The 26,917-nt window shown below is 38.7% G+C and overlaps 1 protein-coding gene across 2 annotated transcripts; it reads right to left on the reverse strand.

The window, feature by feature from the left end:
* Window positions 1-7,976: 7,976 nt before the first annotated feature.
* LOC107590220 (patched domain-containing protein 1-like) lies at window positions 7,977-20,788 on the reverse strand. 2 transcript variants are annotated; one of them, XM_016278885.1, is made up of 4 exons: window positions 20,279-20,788; window positions 19,069-19,546; window positions 14,854-15,517; window positions 7,977-11,757 (listed from the first exon to the last, which is right to left on the reverse strand). In XM_016278885.1, exons 2-4 carry the CDS (start codon window positions 19,414-19,416, stop codon window positions 10,106-10,108), a joined length of 2,664 nt encoding a protein of 887 aa, XP_016134371.1. In that variant the 5' UTR covers window positions 19,417-19,546; window positions 20,279-20,788; the 3' UTR covers window positions 7,977-10,105. The 2 variants fall into 2 exon arrangements, with proteins under 2 accessions (XP_016134371.1, XP_016134372.1); XM_016278886.1 differs by lacking the exons at window positions 19,069-19,546; window positions 20,279-20,788 and adding an exon at window positions 16,618-16,666.
* Between the last annotated feature and the right edge of the window lie 6,129 nt (window positions 20,789-26,917).

Genomic DNA, 26,917 nt, shown 5'->3' on the forward strand with positions numbered 1-26,917 from the left:
TTATCTAAAAGCTGCTTGTGATGGGCTTTGGTTCATCATGTGACTTTCATCACCACCTGCATTTGGTGGTTATCAATGTATTACAAAGGTACAAAACAGAGTTTAGTACTTCAATAGGTTGGTATATTAACATTATATCAGTTAATGAAATTACGGTATTTAAATGAAAATTTAAGTTAAAACCGTAAAACCTCAAATGTTGTTACCGTATTTTTTATGGTAAAATTCCGGCAACCACAGCTGCCGGTTTTTTACCGTCAATTTTATGGATTTTTTTTTACAGTGTATTGTTGCTAAAGTGTTTGCACTTTCCATTATTAAGGCTTAAAAGATTATCCCCAAAAGACTGTTTTCTGAATTCTCTGACATTATTAATTATAGGCTATGAATGAGATAAGGAGATAAATGCTTTTTGAAAAGCACTCTTACTTTCGTTTATCATGGTTACTTAGTGAAAAGTGATCTGGTGGCAAGTGGTTCTTTCAGGCACAGACCAGGATGTGGACTCAGACATTTCCTGGACCCTTGGCAGCCTGTCAGTGGAGGTAAAGCATGCCCATCTGTGCATGCCTTGTGTCGGCCCTTCAGGGTTCTTCTTGCTCTTTCTCAGAGGTCAGACACCCTCGCTGTTTTCAGGATTGCTTGTTGAGTGCGATGCTAATGTCACACAGACAGCTCAAATATTCCATGACTTAGCAGGTGCCTGGAAAGACAGTCACATATTTTTTAGGCAGGAGAAAGTTTATGTTCAAGTGAAAGTTAATCCAAAAATAGAAATGTCATTGTTTTCTCACCTTCATGCTGTATGATATTGTTTAAAAAACAAAAGGAGATGTTATGCAGAAAGTGAATGTTGAAAAAATGTTGAAGAAAAGAAAATTTGTTGTTGTGAAATTAGGTCATGAAGCTCAAATAGGTATGTTAACTTACAATAATTTTCGCCAGTCGAATGGATCCAAGCCAATTACAGATTTTGAAAGTACATGCAAATTACAATGTATGCGCAGTGCCTGGTCACTGCGTTCAAAATTAGAGAGAGCCACCATGAGTATAATTGTCATTTTGCCTTGATGACATATCCAAAAAGGAAGCTGACATATATGTCAGAAGAGCTTTTAGCAATTATTAAAGGGGTCATATGATGCGATTTAAATTTTTCCTTTCTCTTTGGAGTGTTACAAGCTCTTGGTGCATAAAGAAGATCTGTAAAGTTGCAAAGACTAAAGTCTCAAATCCAAAGAGATATTCTTTATAAAAGTTAAGAGTTAACCACACCTACCTAAAACGGCTCGTTCTAACATGCCCCCACATATCTACCTCACTAGGTAGGAAGATTTGCATAACGCTGCCCAAATGTTCACGCAAAGAAAAAAGGCGTAACTTTTATTCTCACTGTAGTATTGTTGCCGCTGCCACCATGTCGTGAAGACGCTGTGTGCTTTATTGTTAAAGCGAAACTACTTTGTTTGGTCTTCCAAAAGAGGACGATATCCGCTTCGTCATGCCTAGAGCTGATCTGTGCTGGTCGCTGAGGGAAAACATCAACTTATTGCTGTGGATCGCCGGATCGGCTTTCACCGTGAACAAAGCGGAGTCCAACCCGGGGTCGTGACATGTGGTTGCCGCTCCTTCGTCGGATCCGCCGGCCGTGCCGTTCTCAACCCCGCCGCCTCTGCTCACTCTAGCCCGGCCTCAGCTCACGCTAAGCCGCGGCTTCCGCTCACGCTAGGCCGCTAGGTTTTTCATTGGGAAAGTGAAACTACTTTGTTTGGTCTTCCAAAAGAGGACACAACTACAAATCAGTGGTTAAGTTGTATTTACAACACTGTTCCAGAACAGTTTAACCCAAATATCCAGATGTGTGCAGCACATTTTATGGAGGACTGTTTACTGATCCTGGGAGAGTAGACTACAATGCCGGCAGTTCTGACTCATAGTCTGTTAGTACGTTTTCATTTAAAGGATTTGCCACTGATGATTCAAACGAGAGTTTTGGGCAGTGTAGCGTAGCACTTGTTGTTTGTCATTTCTCAGATCACAAATGCATACAGGGTTTTATGTTTACGCGGCGCAACGCAACGCGTAAAAAGATAGTATACGTCATTATAATCAGTAATTATGTCCCCACTGGATGCAACAAATGCCTCGTTTGTAATGGGTTTTAATGTTTTTGTCTCGTCGCTCCGGCCGGACACGGCATCAACAGTATGGTGAGGGGCATAACATTTCCGTCACACGCTTGAGGTATTCGGCCAATCACAATGCACTGGATAGCTGGCCAATCACAGCACACCTCGCTTTTTCAGACCGATGAGCTTTGTAAAAATCGACACGTTTCAAAAAGGCGGGGCATAGAGGAGAAACAATAATGTACAGTATGTGGAAAATAATGTGTATTTTTAACTTTAAGCCGCATAAACACATTTCGTTACACCAAATACACAAAATAATGTTATTTTTAGCAGCATCATATGACCCCTTTAATAAATATTTAGTCTCCTCTGCTGACCAGTTTGTAAGATGTAAATAAAGAAATGCATATTTGTAAGACATGTGTAATCACTCACTATGCATGTGTGCAAGGTATTTTTGAATCCAATTGAGAAAATAGTCAGATTCAAACCTTCACATCATTTAGAATTCATTCTAATTTTTCCTGATCTGATATGATTATTTTAGGTCTACATCACCCCTTCCAATCCGATCTAAATTTCATTCAGACTGGATCGATTCATCAGATCGATTGCTGTGTTTACATGAAGACGTTTCAGTCCGATTCAGGCATCAATAATAACATATTACTTGGTTGCATGCAAATGTATGGAACGATATTCCGGACAATTTTCAAATAGAATAGCAAATTGTATTTTCAATTGCGTTTTCAATATGTGGACGCATAAATTGTGACATAATCCAAATGCAGTTGCAAATCCTGCATTAGCGTTTGCATTTTATCGTTCCATACAAATGTAGCTATGAGACCAATGTGTTTTTGTCTGTTCTGTATATAAAGTTATTGTATGGCTTCAGACAACTTGAAATATAGTCCTATGGTCCCCTTCCATAATGCTTTTGGTCATTTTTGAAGCTTGACAGCCACTGGTCACCATTTAGTTTTATTTTATGGAAAAGAGCAGTATGAACAGCATTTTTGTATTACATGGAAGCAAGTCATAACGTTTTTTTCAACAACTTGAGGATGAATAAATTATGACAGCTTTAATTTTGGATGAACTACTCCTTTAAATATTACATATTTATATGTGAATAGGATGTGATATGGGTTGATAGAAAAAGGGACTTGAAATTGTAGGAAACATGGTGTTTATGGCTTTGTGAGTGAAAGTGACAGAGAAAAATGATGTACCTTCGGAGAAGCACAGACCGGTTTAACATCTCTCTCCCCTCAACACTCCTGTTAGCCTCTCAGTAGTAGCTCTCTCTCTCTCTATCTCCCTCACACACACACACACACACACACACACACACACAAACACACACACACACACAAACAAACAAAGAAACCTGTGAAAATGGTCCTCACACTAACAGCAAATCACCTTTTCTATTACGCAGGGTGTGGATCCCTGGGGTCCCTTTATCTCTTTTTCCTCTCTCTTTTTGTCAAGTTGTGAAATAAGCTTAGTACTGTATGTTGTTTATTAGTTTAAATTATTATGTTTGTTTTTATTGATCTATTCTTTTTTTATGCTTCTGTTTTGCAGTTTGGACCCTAACCAAGAGCTGAACTGCCTTGAGTAATTTTTTCTTCAACTTAGTTTGATTACAACACAGTTGATTAAGACCAAAACTTTTAAACACAATTTGAAATAATCACTACAATAACTGGTGTTGTAAGAATCAGAATTCTGAGACCACCAGTTAAAATGTATCTAATTTAGTTTTTTATAGTATGTTTTTTTTCCATTAAATTATTATATAATGATCATTAAGTTATCTAGAATTATTTGAGATTGAGAACCACAACATCTTATGGTTTAAGAAAAGCATTAGCTTGTGTATGATTTATATACTATTAGTATTTATTGATATTTTGAATTAGCTTTTATTTTTATATTTTGTTTCATTTGAAAGTTTTTCATTTAGTGTGTTCTAATTTTAGTAATTTTAGAAAACTTATTTATTTCGGCTTATTTCACATTCAATTTAATTACTGTAAACTATTTTTAATCGTTTTTGTTAACAATAACATCACTGCCTTGAAATAATCTTAAATATTTCAAATCATATATTATTTTTTTAAAACATTTTCAAAATCCTAAAACATTTTTTTTTCCAGGTTTAAATTTAGACCCCGCTGTATGTAGGAAGTGAGATGTGTCATCAACAAAAGTGTGAGTATTGAATAATGTCTTCTTTTATGACTTCCTTCTGATGGAGATTAGCTTTTCAGTAGACTGGGTTTCTATGGTTGTGGATCACACCTGAAAAAATGCTGAATCAAAAAGAGTACTGATGCACTTCTTTTTATCAGACCTCTGTCTATTGAAATATCTATGGTTCGGTTCATTTGCATTTAACCGTTTCTCTTTTTTTATACATGTACCCAGCCTATTAGAATACATGGTGGCTGTGTTTCCTGTCTGATGAATTCTGTAAGTTGTGGTTGCACTTCATCTGAATTGTATAGTGAAAGAGAAAAACTTACCTGGACAAAACAACATTAGGTTACTTTAGTGAGGAGGCACGCCCTTTTAGAACAGTGTCCTCTTCTGGAATCTCTGCTCATGATCAGTCTCTGTGGTACTTATTACTGTAGATCCCACTTACAGATGACTGCCAATGGCATTAGGCAGAAGAAAATGTGTCATGTGAAATGCAATACTCTTTGTGTAATGTTTGTTTCAAAGAAGGGAAAACTTCCCTATTCTTGTGCCTTTTTGCACACACTCTCACACTGTCATATCGCTGCTCAATATGGCTCTTGTTGCTGTAGTAATGAACCCTTTACTAATGGTAATGACAGCCTAGCAATTTTCACAGCTCTTTACGCTAAAGAAGTCCTCTGAGATTCTGAGCACTCTCAATGTGTAGAGGCTGTTAGTAATGTCACACTGTGGGAGTCAATCCCAATTATGTCTTCATGCTCGCTCTCCTTGTGTGTCGGTTCCTCTGGTTATACTGTAACACTATTAACCCTCATATAAAAGTCTCACATGCATTGTATTTCATGCACTTTTTTCCACTATTTAACAATCTGCAACATTGCCATTTAATGGCACTGACCACTAGATGGCAGTGTGCTGCAAAACTGAAAACAGCGGAACAATTTATCCTATTTATTGTTAATGCAGGGCTCCAGACTAACATTTGAGAGCAGTGGCACCAGCGTCACTAAGTTTTATGACTATTGTTTTGCATTAATAAGTGCAGTTACTAATAATATTACATGTTCATTTCTTATTATTCTTTTGTTTATTGTTTATACAGATTTGCCAGTAAAGCACTAAGCTTAAGAAAAGATGCATGCAAAATTTACTTTTATTAACAACAGTAACAGGTGCAAAATCGAATTTTTATATAGAAAAATGATATATTGCACTCTTATTAAATGTATCATTATATGCAACCGACCAACTTCAGTGATTATGTGCGATTTAGTAGCAAATTGAAGAAAAGTTTGTTTTTCAAGGTACTTTGTGACTTTTCTTACTTCATACACAAAGAAGTGTGATCTGAAAAAAAAATCAGATTTCTTGATGATTTTATACTTTATAATAGTGATTTTATCATTTCAAAATATAGAGAAAAAGTAGAAATTAATGACTAAGTCAAAAAGTGCTCCTCTGCTGCCGTCTACTCGTTATAATTGTGATTTGATGTATGTTTTACATTTTACAGTGTTTACAACAAAGTATATTTTTGTCATCCCATTAAAGATAACAATCAAACTGGATCATTTTAGAGCTTTAAAGTGCTGGAAATAGTTGTGTGAAATGCTTGAAAGTAATTGAAAAGTGCTTGAATTTCTGTCTCAAAAGGTTTACAAACCCTGAAATGAATGATGTAATTCATTCGACTATTTCTACCACAACACCATGGTTATAGTTAGCGTTGCCGCTTCTGGTTTCCTGAGGTATGTCAGCGCTGTTTATAACAGAGAATTATGTGCAGAATTTGAATGATTCTCAGATCTCGCAGCAACCTTATCATTGTGCGGCGAATTCAAACGCTTCTCACTGGATCTCGCAGCACTTTTGCATCTGTGCAGTAACAGTGTTGCGAAATCAACTCCAGAGTAAAGCTGTTCTGAGCTCGGACAAGTTTGTTTCTGTCGCGGTCCGAGCTGATAAGCGGTCCGCGCTGCGCAGCTGAAACGTAGTGTGGTTAAGTTTCGCTTTAGTTTCGTTTGCTGTTTCTCATATGCAACAGAAATGGCAGCTCTTATGAGTTGGACAACGCGGTGGTCGCGCCAGTGTAACCGCTCACAAAAATAAGTCGCAAATATATATACACCTATTTGGTCGCAGTCTGGAGCCCTGTAATGCTTAATTTAATAAGGATGTATAATAACACAAACAAATGATGCAACACTGTTCTCTTTTCGTTTCACCCTCTTTTATTTTTATTCTTCTGAAATTCATAGAAACAGATAAAAAACAACAATCATCTCCATATCAGTCAGGCAGAATGCATGAACTCTAGGCTAAATTTGTGTGTGGGTGTGTGCAAGCCAATGTGGGTGTATAGTATATACTTTTTTCCCCTCATTCTTCCCACTGGCTTTGACATCTTCAAAGGGCCTTGTGCCAATACTGAGACACAGCAATCATATTTGGACTGAATGAAATAGTGGAGGTGTATAAACAAAATGAAGGAATGTAAGCCTGAGTGAATCTGTATGTAAGCAGAAGTATGTGAAGGGCTTTGCACTGAATGATCAAATCCAGCAATTTTGACAGACAAGGAGGACAAATAAGAGATTGTAATGAACATGAACTTTAAAGCTTCATTTATAAAATGAAGATCGTTCTAGGTCCATGATATTTCTCTTAAAGGGTACACGCTTTCAAGTACAGTTAAGTACATAGACAAAACTGGACTATTTTACCCACATAAAACCATGCTACATTCCTACAAAATGAAAGCTGTCCAATTAGATAGATAGATAGATAGATAGATAGATAGATAGATAGATAGATAGATAGATAGATAATTAGATAGAAATGATTCTATTACACTGCACAAAATCATTTTCTTAATGAGTATTTTATTCTTAATTTCTTTCTTGTTTTTTTTGTCTTGTTTCCATATCCAAACAAGATAAATGTACTTAACCAAAATTGCATTAAATATTAAGGCATAATTAAGATATGTTATCTGAAAACATGATCGTTGTTCTTACTCTATTGGCAAACCTAACTAAAAAAATTTCATGGAAAAATGAATAGAAACCATCTAGATGGATAGATAGATAGATAGATAGATAGATAGATAGATAGATAGATAGATAGATAATGGATTAGAAATGATTGATTCTATTACACTGCACAAAATCATTTTCTTAATGAGTATTTTATTCTTAATTTCTTTCTTGTTTTTTTTGTCTTGTTTCCATATCCAAACAAGATAAATGTACTTAACCAAAATTGCATTAAATATTAAGGCATAATTAAGATATGTTATCTGAAAACATGATCGTTGTTCTTACTCTATTGGCAAACCTAACTAAAAAAATTTAATTCACCCTTAAAACAAGAAAACTACTATTTGTCAAAGGGGTCAAGGGTCAAGGGCCCTCTGAAAAAAAGCCTTAATATCTGATGCAGTTTTACTTGTGTATATATACACAAAAGTACCGATTAAGAAAATAATTTTATTTTATTCAGTATAGGGCCTGTCATTATCTGAAAACATGATCGTTGTTCTTACTCTATTGGCAAACCTAACTAAAAAAATTTCATTCACCCTTAAAACAAGAAAACTACTATTTGTCAAAGGGGTCAAGGGTCAAGGGCCCTCTGAAAAAAAGCCTTAATATCTGATGCAGTTTTACTTGTGTATATATACACAAAAGTACCGATTAAGAAAATAATTTTATTTTATTCAGTATAGGGCCTGTCAAAAAAAGTGCTGAACAAAAAGGATGTTTCTGATATATTTCATTGCTATTCAGAGATCAGTGAAATCTCTATTTACAGCACTGTTCTGAGATCAGACAGAGCTGTCTGGGTGCTTCACTGAGATCAGCAACAGCTTAGATCAGTTAAAGCTGCAGTTGGGTTGCTGGTCTTTAATTAAATTGTTGAGAAAATCTTAAAGAGCACTATCCTCAGATTAGTCGGAAAGAGTATGGACTACTGGCTACTTCATTAAGATGAGTAAGATCAGCTGTGAGAGGCTCTAGCACTGTAAATATATATGGGCTAATTTAATTAGCCATATAGGTGTGTATATCTGAATGTGTAGCCTATATGAATCTCATCCCGATGCTTGTGGGCCATGAAGTGATTCAGAAGTGCTACTTAGGAGGAGACTGGAGTAGGTGAGGACCATCAAGTAGGTGGGGAATGGTCAAAAAAGCCTATTTTACAGCTGCCACATTAAGTGTGCAAATGTGTCCAATCATGTACATGTCTAACTGTCTTTTTCCCTTTATTGTCCTTTATATGATTATCTGGAGCAATGCATTCAGCAATATTTCACAAGCTGCAACATAACCTTTCTATTATGCCACAGTCATCATGAATGTCAATGTCACAGTCCACGTGTGTGCTTGAGAAAGGGAGGCTTGAAAAAACCATATGCCCCCAACCTCCACCCCAGCTGCCTTAAAGCACCAATCCTTGCACAAATGCAGTAAGAGTTGGAGCTAAAGGGGATGCTGTTTTACTTCATGATTGATTTGATATCAATTGCTTTTGGGACTGGGGAGAATTTGAAAAGTAAGTGGATTTGATTGGCCAGATGCTCCTTTCTTATGCTCTCTTTCTGCTCTGTATCTATTTTTTTCAAGCCTCTCATACACAGAGGGCAAAGGAGGGTGAAAACGAAGGGATTCTGGCTCATGCATATTGATGAAGAGCATTGTCTGTGACAAGGTGATTTTCAACATTTTAGAGGCAAACAAAATAAGCAAGAAGCAGCAGGGATAAATCCTTCATAGATTATACTTTCCATTGCAGTGTGACTTAATTGGTAACCAATGCCCTTACTGAAATTAGAGGGTAGGAAATTATACATACACAATGCAACTAAACTGTGATCAGAGTTACCATGGAAGCATTGCACAGCATACCGACCTGTCAGCAGAGTCTTGCTTCTGTGTATCTCTCAGACACATCCCTACCCCTTTCCGTCCTTTCTTTCACCCAACCATTTTTTTCCTCTCTTATACATTCCTTTATGGAGGATGAGCCTTAAATGCCTCTGAGACATTGGTAATGGTGGGGGAGGTGACTTTCACCATGGTCAGTGAAAATATTTTTGATCAAATACCATGTATTTTTAATACCACCATATACCAAAAGACAAATATTTGGTCCTGACCAAAACATCTAACCTCTGAGAAGAAATGACATTGGGCACATTAAAGTCATGGCTGTCAGCAGATATGAATATGGCTGCTTGGTCTTTAGCTTAGTGCCCCATGAAAGTCTTGGTATGGTTCTTGGGGCATCAGAAACATTGTAAGTCTCTATCTACGCCTTGTCAAAGCAATTGCTTGTTACTGTTTCCGCTTTACAGCTGCTGTAATACTGCAGACCAGAGGAGCCCCCCCTCGGTGATTATCTGCAACTGTGCAGCAGTGTGGTTCATCTGGCCTTCCTCGCTCTCATTGAGCAGCAGGAAAACCTGCATAGGACTTTTACCATTACAACAATACACCCATTGTTAATGGCTCAACCTCAAACTCATCTGCTTTTACCATCAAACAGAAGCCTTGTTTAAAATGTGGGCTCATGCTAAAGAACACCGATAAAGTACTTAAAAGCCATCTAGAGGCTTTTAAGTATGGGAACTGGAAGCCCAGCTGCACATAGGCTAACTCTCATTTCTCAGGTCTCCTTCTGCCACCCCCTGGGGGTGTTTTGTTTTTTCTCTCTTGTACATCCTCCAGTCTACCTCTCTTTCGGGCATGTGGTCAGACAGTGGTAATCTGATCAACCACACGTGTGCTGTCCACCATCTCCACACACTCAATTTCCTCCTGGTTTTCTGCAGCATTCTTTCTCTCCCGACATTTTTTCTTGGAGGGAGGCAAGAAGGTGAGCAGGACGGGGAGAATGGCCAAACAGTGGAAGGCAGTGATGATGGCAGTGAGAAAGAGGCACCTGAAGAGTGTGCGGGTGAGGTTCGAGGGCACGGCCGCGAGAGGGAGCAGAGCAGCCCCATAACACAAGTAACTCTGAAGGGCAGGAACTCCATGTCGCTCCAGAGCTAGTTTTACCCAGCGCGTACGCGTAAATTCCTGGCCCAGAGCAAATGCAGACACCAGCGGAGCGCTGGAGTCTACAGCATAGTTCACCCCGTAGATCAGACACAGCACTGAGACGCAATCCAACTCTACACGCCACAGGGTCATGAAACCCACAAGCCCAAACTCAACAGAGGCTACTGTCACAGTCAACCAGGCATTCACCAGTGGGTCAGCTGCCAAGAAGGTGGAAAAGAAGAGCAGAAAGAGAGCTGCAATGCAAGAGTTCTTTAGAGGTGCTCCAACAGATGAAGCATAACGGTCCATATACACAAAGGATGGATTAAAGATTATGAATTTCACCCTGGAGGTCAGCGACAACTTCCTTAGTGTGTCCAGCAGGATAGACATCTCCTCTCGTTTGTTTTCTGTTGTCTTGGCCACTAGAAACATACGTGAGGCTACCACATCAAATTCCCCATCCGCACGTTTGGCAAAGATAATATCGTCCGAGAAATGCACAAATCGCGGTTGGCGCAAAAAGCCAGACCGCAAGTGTTCTGTGAAGTTGCTTCGTGACAGGCTAGTGGTGATGTTTAGCCCATGAAGGTAGTTGAGGTAACTCTCAAACCAGGAGATGCGTTCAAAACCTTTGGTGTATTCCAGTAAGTCATCTTGCACGCTTGTGTTCCAGTACTCAATGGACTCGTAGATGTAGAAGCCAATCACAGGGCTGTAACTGCTGAAATGCCGCTGCTGTGCATGGGTGTATGCTATAGTGCTTGTTTCTGTGGCAACCACATTACTAAGATCTGACCCTTCACTGACCTGAAGGTAGCCCATGAGGGCAAAGGAAACATAAACTAAGTAGAACAGAACCACGAATGGTTTGACATAGGTGTTGGTGATCCAGTCACAGTAGTACCGCTTCATAAAGGCTACTAGCAGGTGACTCTCATAAGCACGCAGTGTTCCTGCTTCTGTGGCCTCCTCGTTGTAATGTGTGTACATGAGAAAACGATACCACGCCGGCTTCTGCTGCAGCAACTCTGGCTTTGGTACACGCCTGCAGAATAGACTGTGACGGTAGTTGTTTTCCAGGTAGCCGGCAAACACTAGGTTGGAGCCGTAGAAGGTGAGGATGTAGAGGTAGTTGAAGAGGACTGAGATACAGGCGTTCCGACAAAAGAGACGTACGGCCTCAATGTTTGTGAATGGACTGGCCCCAATGCCGAAGGTGACCACATGCAAGGCCGTGCTAGCTGTGAAGGGCAGCATACAGTCAGAGAAAACAGCAGCAACCCGCTCCTTCACATGCTGATCCTCGCGGGTACGTCGCCAAGACGACAGCATCTCAAATGTGCCAAACAAGCCATGACCTGAAAGAGATGAAGAGAGAAAATACGTCTTTCAGTGATTTATAAACCTTAAATGAAACGGGAAGTGAAATGGTCTAAGCATAGCTTAGAATTATTTTGGCAGGCAGATCTTTCAAGTGACATAAATGGCTGCTGGGAAAAGTGGAGACGTAAATAATTGAACAAAACGGTGACAAGACAGTCACTCTGCAGCTGCATCGCAACAATGGATGTGAGGGAAAAACAGATGCTCTCTTTCTCCGGCTCTGGCAATGCTTTTTTTTTTTGGACAAAGCTAAGTCAAAAAGTGTTTAGCATGCATTGCAGCATTTATACATCCATCAATAAAAAAAAATCTAATTAAAATCCAGTTCAATTCAATCTATACAATCTGTTGCCTATAGAAAACTCCATTCCTAATTTATAGCTCATCATCATCACCAGTGCAGTTTACTGGAAAATCCATCAAAATAAAGAAAGGATTCAGTCTTGAAAGCAAAGCCATAGAAGCTTCTTGGCCACCACCACCTCTATTTACAGAGCATGATCTAACTATAGCCCACTCTCTCCTCCTCTATCTTCACAGCTGATGAATTTGTAGCTAAATAAATCTCAGTCACACTCACACACGATAGCCACATGTCATGTAAAATTGATCTGATGAAAGGAGAAAGCCTTAAGGATGTGAGGAAGGCTGACAGCCCCTGTAGCCTTGGGACTTCATAGAAGCACAGAAGCCCAAGTCATTAGGCAAACTGGGTCAGTCTACTTTTAGAAGTTGACTTAAAGGAACCCGGGGTCCTACAGTTGAACACAAGTCATCATGATGAAGCTAACACTCTTGCACCATAACATATATTTACATGTTTAACTTGTGCTTTCACATTCTATTGGTCTTTTTTCAGTTTCTGTTTTTTCCTCTCTAGCTTTCTACATGACTCGCTCATGCAGGCACAGTGAGTAGATGGCCCTCACCTACAGGGTTGCCACGGCATCAGTGACTCATCATTCATGATGGAGGTTCCCTCGGTCTGATATCGCCAGTACTGCCTCTCACACAGGCCTGGGATGTGTGCCCAGCACAATAGCTAGCAGTCACCAGACAGCACTGGCCTGAGGTCGTGGCCTCCACGTTTGGTCTCAAGTGTTTTGATTTTTGGCAGAGCTAAAATTCTCAAATTAAACTAATGGGCAGTAAGAGGAGATTGTTGCTAAACTAAACAATCAAGATCTGAGAGTAAAACAAAGAAAGTGACAGAGAGAGACTGTAATTTCTATTCTCATACTGTTTTCTCATTTTCCTCACACTTTTGCCTTCGCTCTCTGCCTCTGCCACAGACATTTTCCTCTTTACTAGTTGAACCAACTATTTTATTTCCATCTGTCTCAAAACAAAATAAAGAATACCAATGTAACACACAGACTGATTCTCAGTACGCAAGTCTTTTATCTCCTGAACATCTTTGTTCATCTTACAAGATGCAGTGCAGTCTTTTTCTCTTCATAAACATGACATTAATCTTAGCAATTATGGCCTATGATATCTGTCCCTTCCATCTTTCCATTATCATCAGAAGACTGTCAGATGATCCCAGCTGACAGCTAATGTCCTTGTAATGGAATTTGTTTTAAATAAAAGGCTGGTGGCCTACAGAGATAAGGCCTATTGTTTTGTCAGACATCCGTTATGTTGTACTTATATCCCTGCTTTTCTCTGAACCCTATTCAACCCGGTATGAACAACCTGGAATGCTATTAATATGCAGTGACACTGGGCGGCTCTAGCAAGTTCTTTTTTTACGCTAAGAAAGTGCTCTCTAGGAGAGCTCTGTAAGGAGATGCTGTCACTCGGGCTGTGATTGGAAACCAGAGGGGAGAATTCTGAGATTGCTGACTTTGAGTGACACAATTGCCAAGGTCGAGATTGAAGTGTAGAAGCATTATAAGAAGGACACCGATGTCTTCTTGAGAAATGCAATAGTAATGTTGTAGAGTGGGTGGCATGGGGGTCAATCTAAACTCATTGTCTCTCAGTCAGCCTTCTCGTCTCTTTTTTTCCAAGCCCTTGTTTTTCTTTTCCATTTTTTTTTTCTTCTCATTTCTGTCTTTTGCCCCAGCCTGTTATTTTCTCAACACAGGCCTCCTCCCACATGTGGCACTAATTGCTGTGTGTAAGAGATGGCCAACGAGAGCGAGCAAGATGGATGTGTTCTGTCAGGATGCATGTATGTGTGTTGGTAATTAGTTGCAAGAAATCTGCTCGTGTGAATCTGTTCCACAAGCACACAGTTGATTCACCCAGAATGGCTCATGGACAGAAGACAAAAGAAGGGGGTGGAATTCCTCTAAAGGCTGTCTGCTGAGCTCTATTAGGAATTCCTTTGATGTGGAGCATTTCATTTTTAATGATACACCTTGACAAAAGTGCAGTGCAGAGCTTTCCGGCCGGTCAAAAAGGTGCACTCGTTTAACCTGACAGTCCTTTAAAATACAAGCAGTCACAGTATGTAAATGGACGATCAAAAGAACGGAACGAATATGCAGACAGCAATGGCGACTAGTGATTAGAGAGAAAAGAGCACGAATCACTGGGATGATGCAAATGCACAATCATTTAAAAGTTTGGGTCAGTTATTAAGCAATTGATCAAAAGTGACAGTAACGAGTTTTACATTGTTAATTGAAAATACTATTTCAAATAAACGCCGTTCTTTTGAATATTCTATTCATCAAAGAATCTTGAAAAAAAAAACAGTTTCCACAAATATTTCAAACAGCACAACTGTTTTCAACATTGGTAATAAACAGAAATGTTTCTTGAGCAAGTCAACATATTAGAATGATTTCTGAAGAATCATGTGACACTGAAGACTGCAGCTGGCTCCAGAAAATTCAGCTTTTTCCATCACAGGAAAAAAAATAACATTTAAAAAAAATTTAATAATATTTCACAATATTGCTGTTTTTACCGTATTTTTGATTAAATAAATGCAGCTGTGGTGAGCATAAGAGACATCTTTCAAAAACATATTTTAAAAAATTTGAATGAAGAAACTTTTGAACAGTAGTGTACATTTTTGCATAATAGGAGGACAGGAAGGCTTAATATAATCTCACCTAACATGACAAAAGGGATACCCAGGTATGTTGAATTGTATTTCCCTCCTGTGAGGTTGAAAATGCCTGCAGAGGTGAGTGTAGCGAGGCTGATGGTCACCAGAGCCAGAAGACCCAGCCATGGCTTTGTACGCACACAGTCTCGCATTGAGCAGCACAGCATGGCCAGCGAGAGACACGCAGCCAGGCTAAAGACCAGTGGCCGTTCTGATACCCGACTGGTCCTTTGGAAGTCCCTCTGAAGAGAAGAGGAAGTGAAGGGGTATAGGCTAAGCTCTGGATGAGCCTTTCCAAAGTTCTCCAACTCCTTGCAGAACAGCATCTCCCAGCTGGCCGCTACCACTTCGTTCAGTGGGCTGGCCGCTTGCAGGTAGTACGTGAGTTGAAGAGCTCGAGCAGTACGCACCCCATCTCTCCCTCCACCTGCCAGGACTCCACCCAGCTGGTGCCCAATGTAGGCCTCCCGCCCGTCTTTGAGTTTGGTGATGGGATAATGCAGAGTGGGTACTGAACGGTTGGATGCCCATGCTGACCTCATCTCCTCCAGAACCCGCAGGATGTCATCCACGATACAGCTCTTGCTGTCATCCAACAGGCAGAGGTGGGCAAAGGTGTAGTTAAATCCCAGCATAGGAACCTGGATCTGAGTGATTGTGTTGTGTAGCTTGATGTGGAAAAGAGAGGGATAAAAAAACAAGTAAATACAGATAAACAAAATTTTAATTAGTCAATGAAAAGATATACACTACCATTCAAAAGTATGATCAAAAATACAGCAAGAACAGTAATACTGCAAAATATTATTAATTTTTTGTTTGTTTTTATTTTTTTATCTTTTAATTGTTATTCCTTTTATGGCAAAGCTGAATTTTCAGCAGCCATTACTCCAGTCTTCAATGTCAAATAATCTCTCTAATATGCTGGTTTTGTACTCAAGAAACATTATTTTTATAAATGTTGAAAACAGTTGTGCTACTTATTGTTTTTGTGGAAACTGAAACTTTTTTTAGGAATCTTTGATGAATAGAATGTTCAAAAGAACAGCATTTATTTGAAATAAAACATTTTGTAACAGCTTTGCTGTTTCTTTTGATTAATTTAATGCATCCTTGTTGAATAAAAAAGTATAAATTTCTTTCAAAAAAAAAGAAAAAAAGAACTGGCGAAACACTGACCTTAAACTTTTGAATGGTAGCGTATTATGTTCTTGCAACATTAGGAATAAATTAAAATGAAAACCTTTAATACACAAGAGTAAACTTTAAGTATATGATTGTCAATATTTCAACGCATTCAGCTACAAGTATCTTGTTGCCAGGCAACAAAAAAGCATGTCGCTCCAGGAAGAGGGTGCCAACAGTTTTACTTCCTGTTTAAAAACAAACGCAACATCAAAGAAAAACTTTTAGACTTTCTTCCAAGGCAATCCATGCGAGAGGAGGATTGATTGTCCTCTGAGGTCAGACTCTCTGCGTTGTTAATGTCAGACTGATTAGATTGTGTCAGACTCAGATCACCGGGGGAGGCTGCCTCCTCCAATGCTCCTCCGGCCTCCTCGAGAAGCAAAGAAATGTCAGACACACACCAATCAGGCCTCTAATTGCTCAAGCTTGATAATTAACCCTCAGTTGGCGACTAAAGCATGACATCTGCATGCCCACAGTCTCTGACCTAGACGGACGTTCCAAATGGGCTGTCTGCTCTTCATTTGTAGGAAACAATGGGCAAAGAAAAAACTATATATACTATACAGAATATAATCACCTCAAATTCTTTGAACCATGATTGTTCCTTCTTTCAGAATCAGATCAGATCTTGGCATACACAATTGTCACACTGCATTCGACTCTATCAAATCATGGCTCAGCAGAGGAGAGCAAACCTCTTGCCCAATGGTGGCCTGTGATACAGTGAACAAGGTTATACCGAGACCTGTTGTGTTATGGTGCAGAGAGAATATAAAGAAGGTTCTATTTCTGGAATATACAATGCATTGTGAATATTAAAAAAGTTCTTAAGACGTGGTTGCTGCTTACAGCTCGGGCTTAGTTCAGTTATCTCAAGAAAATTGAAACGAATGTTTCCAGTTAGAAAGGATTAGTCTAAATGCACATGACGTGAGTACGCCGACTTTACTTGCAATATCACTGGCACTCTAATTGCTCCATCTAGTATCGTCAGAAATCTCTGTGTTATGTTTGACTCCTCTCTTTCATTTCAGTCTCATATTAACTCTCTCACTAAATCAGCTTTCTTTCACTTACAATGAATTGTCCAGCTCTGTCCTTTCATTAGTGCCAACGATGCATAAACTCTCATCAATGCTTTTGTTTCATCTCATCTCGATTACTGTAATGCCCTTTTCATTGGTTTACCAGCTACCTCCATTGCTAAATTACAGTATATTCAAAATTCAGCCGCTCGTATTCTCACTCGCACTAAGCGCTCTGCCCACATCACCCCTATTCTGGCTGATCTGCATTGGCTACCAGTGGCCTATCGTATTAAGTATAAAATTATCCTGGTTACTTTTAAAGCTTTGCATGGTCTGGCTCCTAACTATCTTCACAGTCTGCTCCTTCCCTATTCTCCACCTCGTTCATTGCGGTCCTCTGATTCCGGCCTTCTCGCCGTTGTTGCCCCTAAATTATGGAACTCTCTTCCCAGATCGCTCTGTCTTGCCAATAACCTGTCTGAATTTAAATCGCTGCTCAAAACTCATTTGTTTTCACAATGTTACCTTTCTTAAGTTGACTTCTGTTTATTCTGTTTTATGTTGTCTTATCCATATATTTCTCTCTGGATGTCTGATGTTCTCTTTACTTTCTGTATTATTGTTTGATTGTTTGTTTGATGTTATCCTCACATTTTTTATGTTTAAGTGTCCTTGAGCTCTGGAAAGGCGCTATATAAATAAAACTTATTATTATTATTACTTTGCATTTAATAATAAAGTGTCTTTGCTAGCAAAATGTCGATCTGAAAAGTAATGCCATAATTTCATCTACATTCCACAAAAAGAGGTGAAGTGCTTATTTGGTTTTTGCCTGAAATTACAATTTTTTTGCGAGTACAGTATAAGCAGAAGTTGCCAGCATCATATTTCATGTTGGTGGTGTCTGGGGGAGTGAATTTTGGAGCTGGATTGGGATGCTGTGTTACAGGAAGATAAAGTAGGCCACAAGCTAACACTCTGACCGGCACATTGCATGAAATATTTCTAATATTAAAAAAAGATATGATCCAGGGAGAGCTGTGGGAAGAGAACTTTCCTTAAAATCCAGTTAATATCATAGCTCCTGTATTCCACAGGGGAGTTAAAATTACAGATTTGTTCAATTTTAAAGGACAGACATTTTGTCAGAGTTATTATCCCAGTGATTCCTGAGTACTGGGAATAAATAAATGAATAAATAAATAAATATTAATCACAGAATTTTCCCACTTACCGTGGGACTATAGATGCAATATTTAATATTTAACATCTAATACATAAATATTGATTAATCTAACATTTATTTCAATGGATTCAAGAATGTTTCAAACTGATGATCACATCCAAGTGAAATCACAGAAAGAAAATCGTAGTGTTTATGCCTGACAGCTGACAGTGTTGACAAAAATAACCAAACTTATTTTTAATATCACATATGTAAATGTATTGATTTTCTTTTCTCTTTTTTTTTGGATTTCTTTTTTGTAAATGCACTATTAGTAGTAGTTACTAATATGAGCTTCTTAAAACAAAGGAAATTATCTAAAAATCCCCCACTTTGTGTAATGAGTTAAACATATCATTGTTGGGAATGTAAGGATTGCATAAATCTGTAAATAAATAAAAAACCCTACTTACCAGAACCTGTGACTTTGTTGAACTCATAACAGATAAAATATGAAAAGAAGAACGAAAAAGATTATTACGTAATCACAAAAATGTTTGTTTTTATGCAAATATAATCTGAAAAAAGCAGGACAAAGTTGTGAAGCCAATTAAGACGTATATTTTTCAAATTATCCCTGATTTCTGGAACTGTGTGATTTCCTTTTCACTTTTTTACCTCTATAGGAGGAAGACTAATAAGCTTCAAGGAAAGTTGGCTCTCTCAAAAAGTAGCTAAATTAACAAAAAATATTGATTCATGGAGCCCTGACAATACTATTGTAACCGTTTAAACTGTTACACAAAAACAATTACTCCAGTGAAATGTTACTCACCTTTAGGACTGAGTTGACGTGGTGAGGGTCCAACACGCTCCCCCTGCGCGAAGTCACGATGACCCGGCCATATCTCCCGGGTGTTTGCAAGTCTGAGTAGAGGGTGTGTTTGGATCGGTTCACGGGGAACAAACTATCCACCAAGTTCCCCTCGATCTTCGCCAGGCTGTGTTTGGGGGCTAACAGGTACTCCACGTTTTCCTCTATGCGGTATCTGCTGAAGCTCGCGCCCAGCAGGATGGAGATCAGCACGGGCGCGGAGGCGAAAAACACCGGGTGATTGGCGACAAAGTGGCCCAGTTTGTGGAATGACGTCCTGAGCCCTTCGTGCAACACTTGTCGCAACATCCTAGAATGCAGCAACAGCGCAAGGGCGATGAACCAGCATCAGCATCAGAGATCCGGAGCATCAGTGTTCAACCCACGCAGCTGGATCACTGAAATGATGAAGCGTTGCGTTGAATCTCATCAGGTCCTTCTGGGTCAGAGACATTTTGTTAGTACTGCATTTACTTTTAAGAAAAAGATAAGTCGGAATGAAAATGCATTCGAAACGCTGCGGTGTTTTTGCATGTGGCGATATCAGTGTGCGAGACTTTCAAAGGGGTCGACTTTTCTTTCAGTATTCTGTCAGTTATTTTGGGGCGCAGTCGGTTGAGGTTCGTTTCGCGCAACCCAGTCTTTGGCGTCGCTAGTTATCTAACCTTCAAATACCTCGAAGACATTCGGGTTTGTGATATGCAAATCTATAATGATCTATATTAGAATAATGAATTATTAGACTATTATGATTTATTGATAGAGAATAGAGAAAGCGGTCGAGTAACGAAACGTTGCTATTGTTATCTTCTCAGAATAACGCGACTCCTATTTCCGAGCGTTTATTTCAGCGCAATTTTAGCTAACTTTACCTAAAACGTCGTTTGAAATATACACTTAGCCTATGTATAAATACATACTTTTAAGAACCCTCAAACCATTTGTTTGAATTCCTTAGGGGTTCAAGTCTTAATTTTGTGGTCAACATCCAACCCCCCTCTTCCCCACCCCATAATTCGCACCCTGGGCAATAGTGGCCACTTTTCAAGGGAGTAACAGGTTATAGGCTATTCGTAGAAAGAAAACCCCAAAAACCAGCACGAGCTGAAAAGTGGCTGTTTTAAGGTTTGTTTGTTTTTTTCCGACAGGGAAAGTGGTTCTGAATTATTACCAGTCACGTCTTCGCAGTTTCATGCCATCTGAGAGACCCAATTTCCATAAATGCGTCGTTGATCCCAGTGGAAGGAATGATATGCTCATTTCTCGTAATAGAAACGAATCACTTTTCTCTTTGAATACCTCCACAGCGTCTTAGAGAGGATGAATCCAGTACATTGTTATTTTTTTAACAGTGAATTGGTCATGTACTTACAAACAGTTACAAATGCGCAAATACAGTTTTGTATATTCCATTATCTATAAGGTGCGTGTCATTGATCCATATTAATCCCGTACCGCGCCCAGCACGACCGCAATCCGCTGTTACCAGTCTGAAAGCACGAATCTCCACCACCGACCCGCGGTGCAGAATGCGTGCAAGCTCCGCGCATCTCCAGCTCGGCCACTTGTGTGCATTTCCTTTCCGAGCTAAGGTATTCGTTTGCTGCGCTAGGCAGCTCCACACAAAACATTTACAAACGAACGCGATGCGGCACTTAATCGCTCGGCTAAAGAGCTAATCCAGAAGTTCAGGTTTCCCGAAGAGCCGCGGCCGGTGAATGCCGGTGGTGCCCCCACCCCCATTACACCTAATCACGCGAATGGGATTGTGTAAAGGCGACAGGAAAGCTTTTCTGATTGGTCTGTTAACGTTAGACCATACGAGAGATAATAACACGCATAGAGACAACGATTATGTGACGGAATGTATTCTATGTGACAGCCTGTTAAAAACTGACTATAGAAACTGTTTGCAATTACTATGCTAATTTACATGTACAATTATTGTGTCAGTAGCCTACACACAGAGCATATTTTATATGAGCACTTTATATTACAGACAAAATTACCACCTTTATAACAAAATTAATACATTTGACATGGAAAAACAGGTTGCAATTCTCGAGCTCATTAAAGAAGGTTTGATTCTGATTGGGTATCAATGTTGTTATCGTTCATCAGCTGGGGAAAAAAACGTTCTTCAGTGATTCCAACGATATCGTTTCTCTGTGCTTTTATCGTTATAGCTGTGGTGTGGACTCTGCTATTCTTTAATATTGAGAACGATTTTTAGAACTATATCTTTATTGTTATCATCCTTGGTGTGAACAGGCCTTTACAGATGTAACAGACTTTGTACTAATATTTGCCTCTACAGAAAGGGAAAAAGTGCTCAGAACCAAAAGCCAGCCACTAGGATTGATTCAGCACCATGGACAGAGATGAACATTATACTATATTTACGTAAACTATATTTTAGTCTTTAGCGCACCGGCACTTCTGACATGTTGCCGGTACTCGGAGTCAAAGCGTCAGTGTCTGGGTGATTAGAAATGACACCATATAAGTAATACTACCCAGGAAGGGTCACCTCTCATCTCGACAAATCACGTGAATGAATGCAAGCGTATGAATGAGTACCGGCACTTACTTTTTTCCACTTCAAGCACTGAGATCCAGAACACTTTTAAAGATGAATTTGGGAACCATTAAAAGAATTGTTAGGCCAAAATGAAAATTTGCTCAAAATGTACTCACCATCAGGCCATCTGAGATGTAGATGTGTTTTTTTAAATTGGAACTGAGTTTGAGAAATTTAGCCTTACATCACTTGCTCACCAATGGATCCATCAGTGTGAAGTTAAAAGTATCTTAATGATTAATTTATTACAAACATACAGTTTTTCATTTCACAAGATGTTAACTGATGGACTGGAGTCATGTGGATTACTTGTGAATTATTGTGATTTTTTTATCAGCTGTTTGGACTCTCATTCTGATGGCACTCATTCACTTTAGAATATCCACTGGTATGCAAGGGATGTAATGCTAAATTTCTCCAAATCTGTTCTAATGAAGAAACATGCTCATCTACATCTTGGAAGATTTTCAGCAAATTTTCATTTTTGGGCAAACTATTCCTGTAAGTCAATATGTTTGAGAGTTTACCATGATTTTTAATTTATTTCCTTTTGATGTGCTTTTGGTATTATTGGCACAATTGCCCATCTTGTCCCTGAAATTGCACAATTCTTACAGTTTGCATCATTTTGTACCTTTAATCACGGCCAGGGTTACTGTTCCAGGTCAAGTCAAGTCAAGTCATCTTTATTTATATAGTGCTTTATACAATATAGATTGTGTCAAAGCAGCTTTACAGTGTTAAACAGGTAGTGTGTCGAGAATGTATAGGAGGACTAAACAGTTAAAGTCAGTTCATTGTTGATTTAGTGATCATCCATCTCACTTCAGTTCTCTTCAAATAGTGTCTGCAATCAAGTCGACAATATTGACAAAAATGAAGTGTCCCCAAATAAGCAAGCCAAAGGCGACAGTGGCAAGGAACCAAAATTCCATCGGTGACAGAAATGGAGGAAAAAAAGTCTTGGGAGAAACCAGTCTCAGTCAGAGGGTCAGTTCTCCAGTAACACAATAGTGTGTTATGTGTATGCCAGGTTAAAGAGATGGGTCTTTAATCTAGATTTAAACTGACAGAGTGTGTCTGCCTCCCGAACAATGCTAGGTAGATTGTTCCAGAGTTTGGGTGTTAAATAGGAAAAATATCTGCCATTGGAGTTAATTTTGATATTCTAGGTATTATCAAATGGCCAGAGTTTTGAGATCGCAGCGGACATGAAGTACTGCGATAACCATTTAGGGTTTTATAAGTAATTAGCAAGATTTTAAAATGTAAACGATGTTTAATAAGGAGCCAGTGCAGTGTTGACAGAACCGGACTAATATGGTCATACTTTCTGGTTCAAGTAAGACGGCACTTACTTTTTTCCACTTCAAGCACTGAGATCCAGAACACTTTTAAAGATGAATTTGGGAACCATTAAAAGAATTGTTAGGCCAAAATGAAAATTTGCTCAAAATGTACTCACCATCAGGCCATCTGAGATGTAGATGTGTTTTTTTAAATTGGAACTGAGTTTGAGAAATTTAGCCTTACATCACTTGCTCACCAATGGATCCATCAGTGTGAAGTTAAAAGTATCTTAATGATTAATTTATTACAAACATACAGTTTTTCATTTCACAAGATGTTAACTGATGGACTGGAGTCATGTGGATTACTTGTGAATTATTGTGATTTTTTTATCAGCTGTTTGGACTCTCATTCTGATGGCACTCATTCACTTTAGAATATCCACTGGTATGCAAGGGATGTAATGCTAAATTTCTCCAAATCTGTTCTAATGAAGAAACATGCTCATCTACATCTTGGAAGATTTTCAGCAAATTTTCATTTTTGGGCAAACTATTCCTGTAAGTCAATATGTTTGAGAGTTTACCATGATTTTTAATTTATTTCCTTTTGATGTGCTTTTGGTATTATTGGCACAATTGCCCATCTTGTCCCTGAAATTGCACAATTCTTACAGTTTGCATCATTTTGTACCTTTAATCACGGCCAGGGTTACTGTTCCAGGTCAAGTCAAGTCAAGTCATCTTTATTTATATAGTGCTTTATACAATATAGATTGTGTCAAAGCAGCTTTACAGTGTTAAACAGGTAGTGTGTCGAGAATGTATAGGAGGACTAAACAGTTAAAGTCAGTTCATTGTTGATTTAGTGATCATCCATCTCACTTCAGTTCTCTTCAAATAGTGTCTGCAATCAAGTCGACAATATTGACAAAAATGAAGTGTCCCCAAATAAGCAAGCCAAAGGCGACAGTGGCAAGGAACCAAAATTCCATCGGTGACAGAAATGGAGGAAAAAAAGTCTTGGGAGAAACCAGTCTCAGTCAGAGGGTCAGTTCTCCAGTAACACAATAGTGTGTTATGTGTATGCCAGGTTAAAGAGATGGGTCTTTAATCTAGATTTAAACTGACAGAGTGTGTCTGCCTCCCGAACAATGCTAGGTAGATTGTTCCAGAGTTTGGGTGTTAAATAGGAAAAATATCTGCCATTGGAGTTAATTTTGATATTCTAGGTATTATCAAATGGCCAGAGTTTTGAGATCGCAGCGGACATGAAGTACTGCGATAACCATTTAGGGTTTTATAAGTAATTAGCAAGATTTTAAAATGTAAACGATGTTTAATAAGGAGCCAGTGCAGTGTTGACAGAACCGGACTAATATGGTCATACTTTCTGGTTCAAGTAAGAACTCTAGCTGCTGCATTTTGAACCAGCTGGAGTTTGTTTATTAAGTGCACAGAACAACCACTCAATAAAGCATTACAATAATCTAACCTTCAGGTCATGAACACATGAAATCATTAACGTTTCTGCATTTGACATTGAAATCATAGGTCGTAATTTAGATATATTATTAAGATGGAAAATTGTTTTTACAAATGCTAGAAACGTGGCAATTACTAGTCATCTACTTTTTTATATCAACTTGCATTCCGTTAGTTTTGCGAATTGGTGTTTTGTCAGGCCGCGAAGAAATAGAGTGCTGACTATCATCAGCATAACAGTGAAAGCTAACACCATGTTTCCTGATGATATCTCCCATGTGTAGCATGTAAAGCGTGAAAAGCAACGGCCCTAGTACTGAGCCTTGTGGTACTCCATACTGCGCTTGTGGTCGATATGATACCTCTTCATATACTGCTACAAATTGATGACCATCAGATAAGTACAATTTGAACCATGCTGATGCAATTCCACTAATGTCAACATAATTTTCTAGTCTATTCAAAAGAATGTTATGGTCGAAACTGTCAAATGCAGCACTAAGATACAGTAGCACTAATAGAGAGATACAACCACGAACGGCTGATAAAAGCAGGTCATTTGTAACTCTGATGAAAGCAGTCTCAGTACTATGGTGCAGTCTAAAACCTGACTGGAAATCCTCACAGATACCATTTTTCTCTAGGAAGGAACATAGTTGTGATGATACTGCCTTTTCTAGTATCTTTGACAGAAAAGGGAGATTTGACATTGTCTGTAGTTAACTAATTCTCTAGGACTGAGTTGTGTTTTTTTAATGAGAGCCTTAATAACAGCCAGGTCTCTCTGAATTCCTCAGACAGACAGTCTCTGGCTGACAGATCATTTAATAACACTGGAACAGTCTGCTGGAGTGCAGGGGCATGGCTCTGGATCTACCCATGCATGTCCAATCAAGAATTGAGCCCATGATTGGGCACGGCTCCACTACCTGGACCGCTCTTGTGCCTTCTGCTTTTCTCTGAGAGTTATTTGATGTCACATATCCAAATTAGCACAACTATATTTTGTATGTGGTTTATTGAAATCCACAGTGAGATTGTTCAGATGGATGTTATGTTTCTTTTTCCTGCCTCTAAACTTTGGCCTAAGCTGTAGACACAAAAGCAGGACTTATAATGATCAACATTGATTTATATGGTTATTGCCATGGTAACCATTGCTGATGCCTCCTGTAGCCTATTCTTTGCCATATTGTTCCAGCAAACCGACAAAGAATGGTTTCCATGGTTACAGCTTTAGGGCACCATTGTGACTTCACAGCTGAAAGTGCTGGTTGTGTGTAGTGTCTGTAATACCTGCCTGAGTAAATGTTTGAACTCATGTTGTATTATTATTTCTCCTGCTGTATACTGTACTGGCAATACATGGCACAACTAATGGGTTTGATTCCTAGGGAATGCACAGGCAAATATGTAACTTGAATGTAAAAGCTGCTTTGGATAAATGATTCTGTCAAATGCATAAATGGAACTCTAGAAATGTGAAAATGTGACACAGTTAAGATTAAACTGATTAACACAAAAAGTGGAAAAGTCTAGGCTAAGTTTATTTTGGAAGACAGGAGAAGAACTGAAGATTTTTACCGTAAAAAGGTAGAGAAGGTCTGGTTTTCACAGAGAGGTGGGAGTATTTCTCTAGTTGATTGGTTTCCTGCAGTAGAAATTTACAATAGTTTCTGGAAAGAGTAAAAGATCAGAGCTCAAATCTCACTTGAGCTGTATGGCGTTCAGAGAAAACCTGAACTGAATAAGGCTCAGTTTGCTTGCTGTGCAGTGGAGTCTGGGGAAAAGTTGATATGAGACGAAAGAGGAGGAGACCTGTATTGAGAGGAGAAAAAGAGATAGTGGTGGGAAAGAGAGTAAGAGTGATGGCAGGGAGAGAGAGAAGGAGAGAGATGCCGAGAAAGGCAGGGAGGAGGGAAAATGTGAGCTGAATGTCAATGATTTCATTTTCCTTCCCTCAATCTTTATCCTTATTTTACCTCAAACTTTTACCAAATCATTTTCTTAAACAAAATTTGTCTTGTTTTCTAGGAGAATTATCTAAACATTCTTAGAATTGTTTACATTTTAGAATCAAAATTATGCAAGATAATAATAATGTCTTTAATTTTATATTTAAGTTCATTTTCATTTTTATATTGTAATGGTAAGTTTTTTTTCTTGTTTTAAGCATAAACCTCACCTCAACATTGAGATATATTCTCTGAAAACAAAGGGATAGTTTATCCAAAAAAGATAAACTAAATGATAAACGTTGTTATCATTTACATGCCCTCATGTCGTTCCAAACCGGCATGATTTCTTTCTTCTGCAGAATACAATATATTTTGAGGAATGTTAGTGGTTAGCAAAAGAAAAAAGTAATACCGGTTTGGATTTGGAATGACATGAGGGTGAGTAAATGATGACAGAGTTTTAATTTTTGAGCATGCAGTTTTTTTTATGATATTGA

Source organism: Sinocyclocheilus grahami, unplaced genomic scaffold (assembly GCF_001515645.1).
Source record: "Sinocyclocheilus grahami isolate Dianchi unplaced genomic scaffold, SAMN03320097.WGS_v1.1 scaffold126.1, whole genome shotgun sequence".
In the NCBI taxonomy this organism is placed as follows: domain Eukaryota; kingdom Metazoa; phylum Chordata; class Actinopteri; order Cypriniformes; family Cyprinidae; genus Sinocyclocheilus; species Sinocyclocheilus grahami.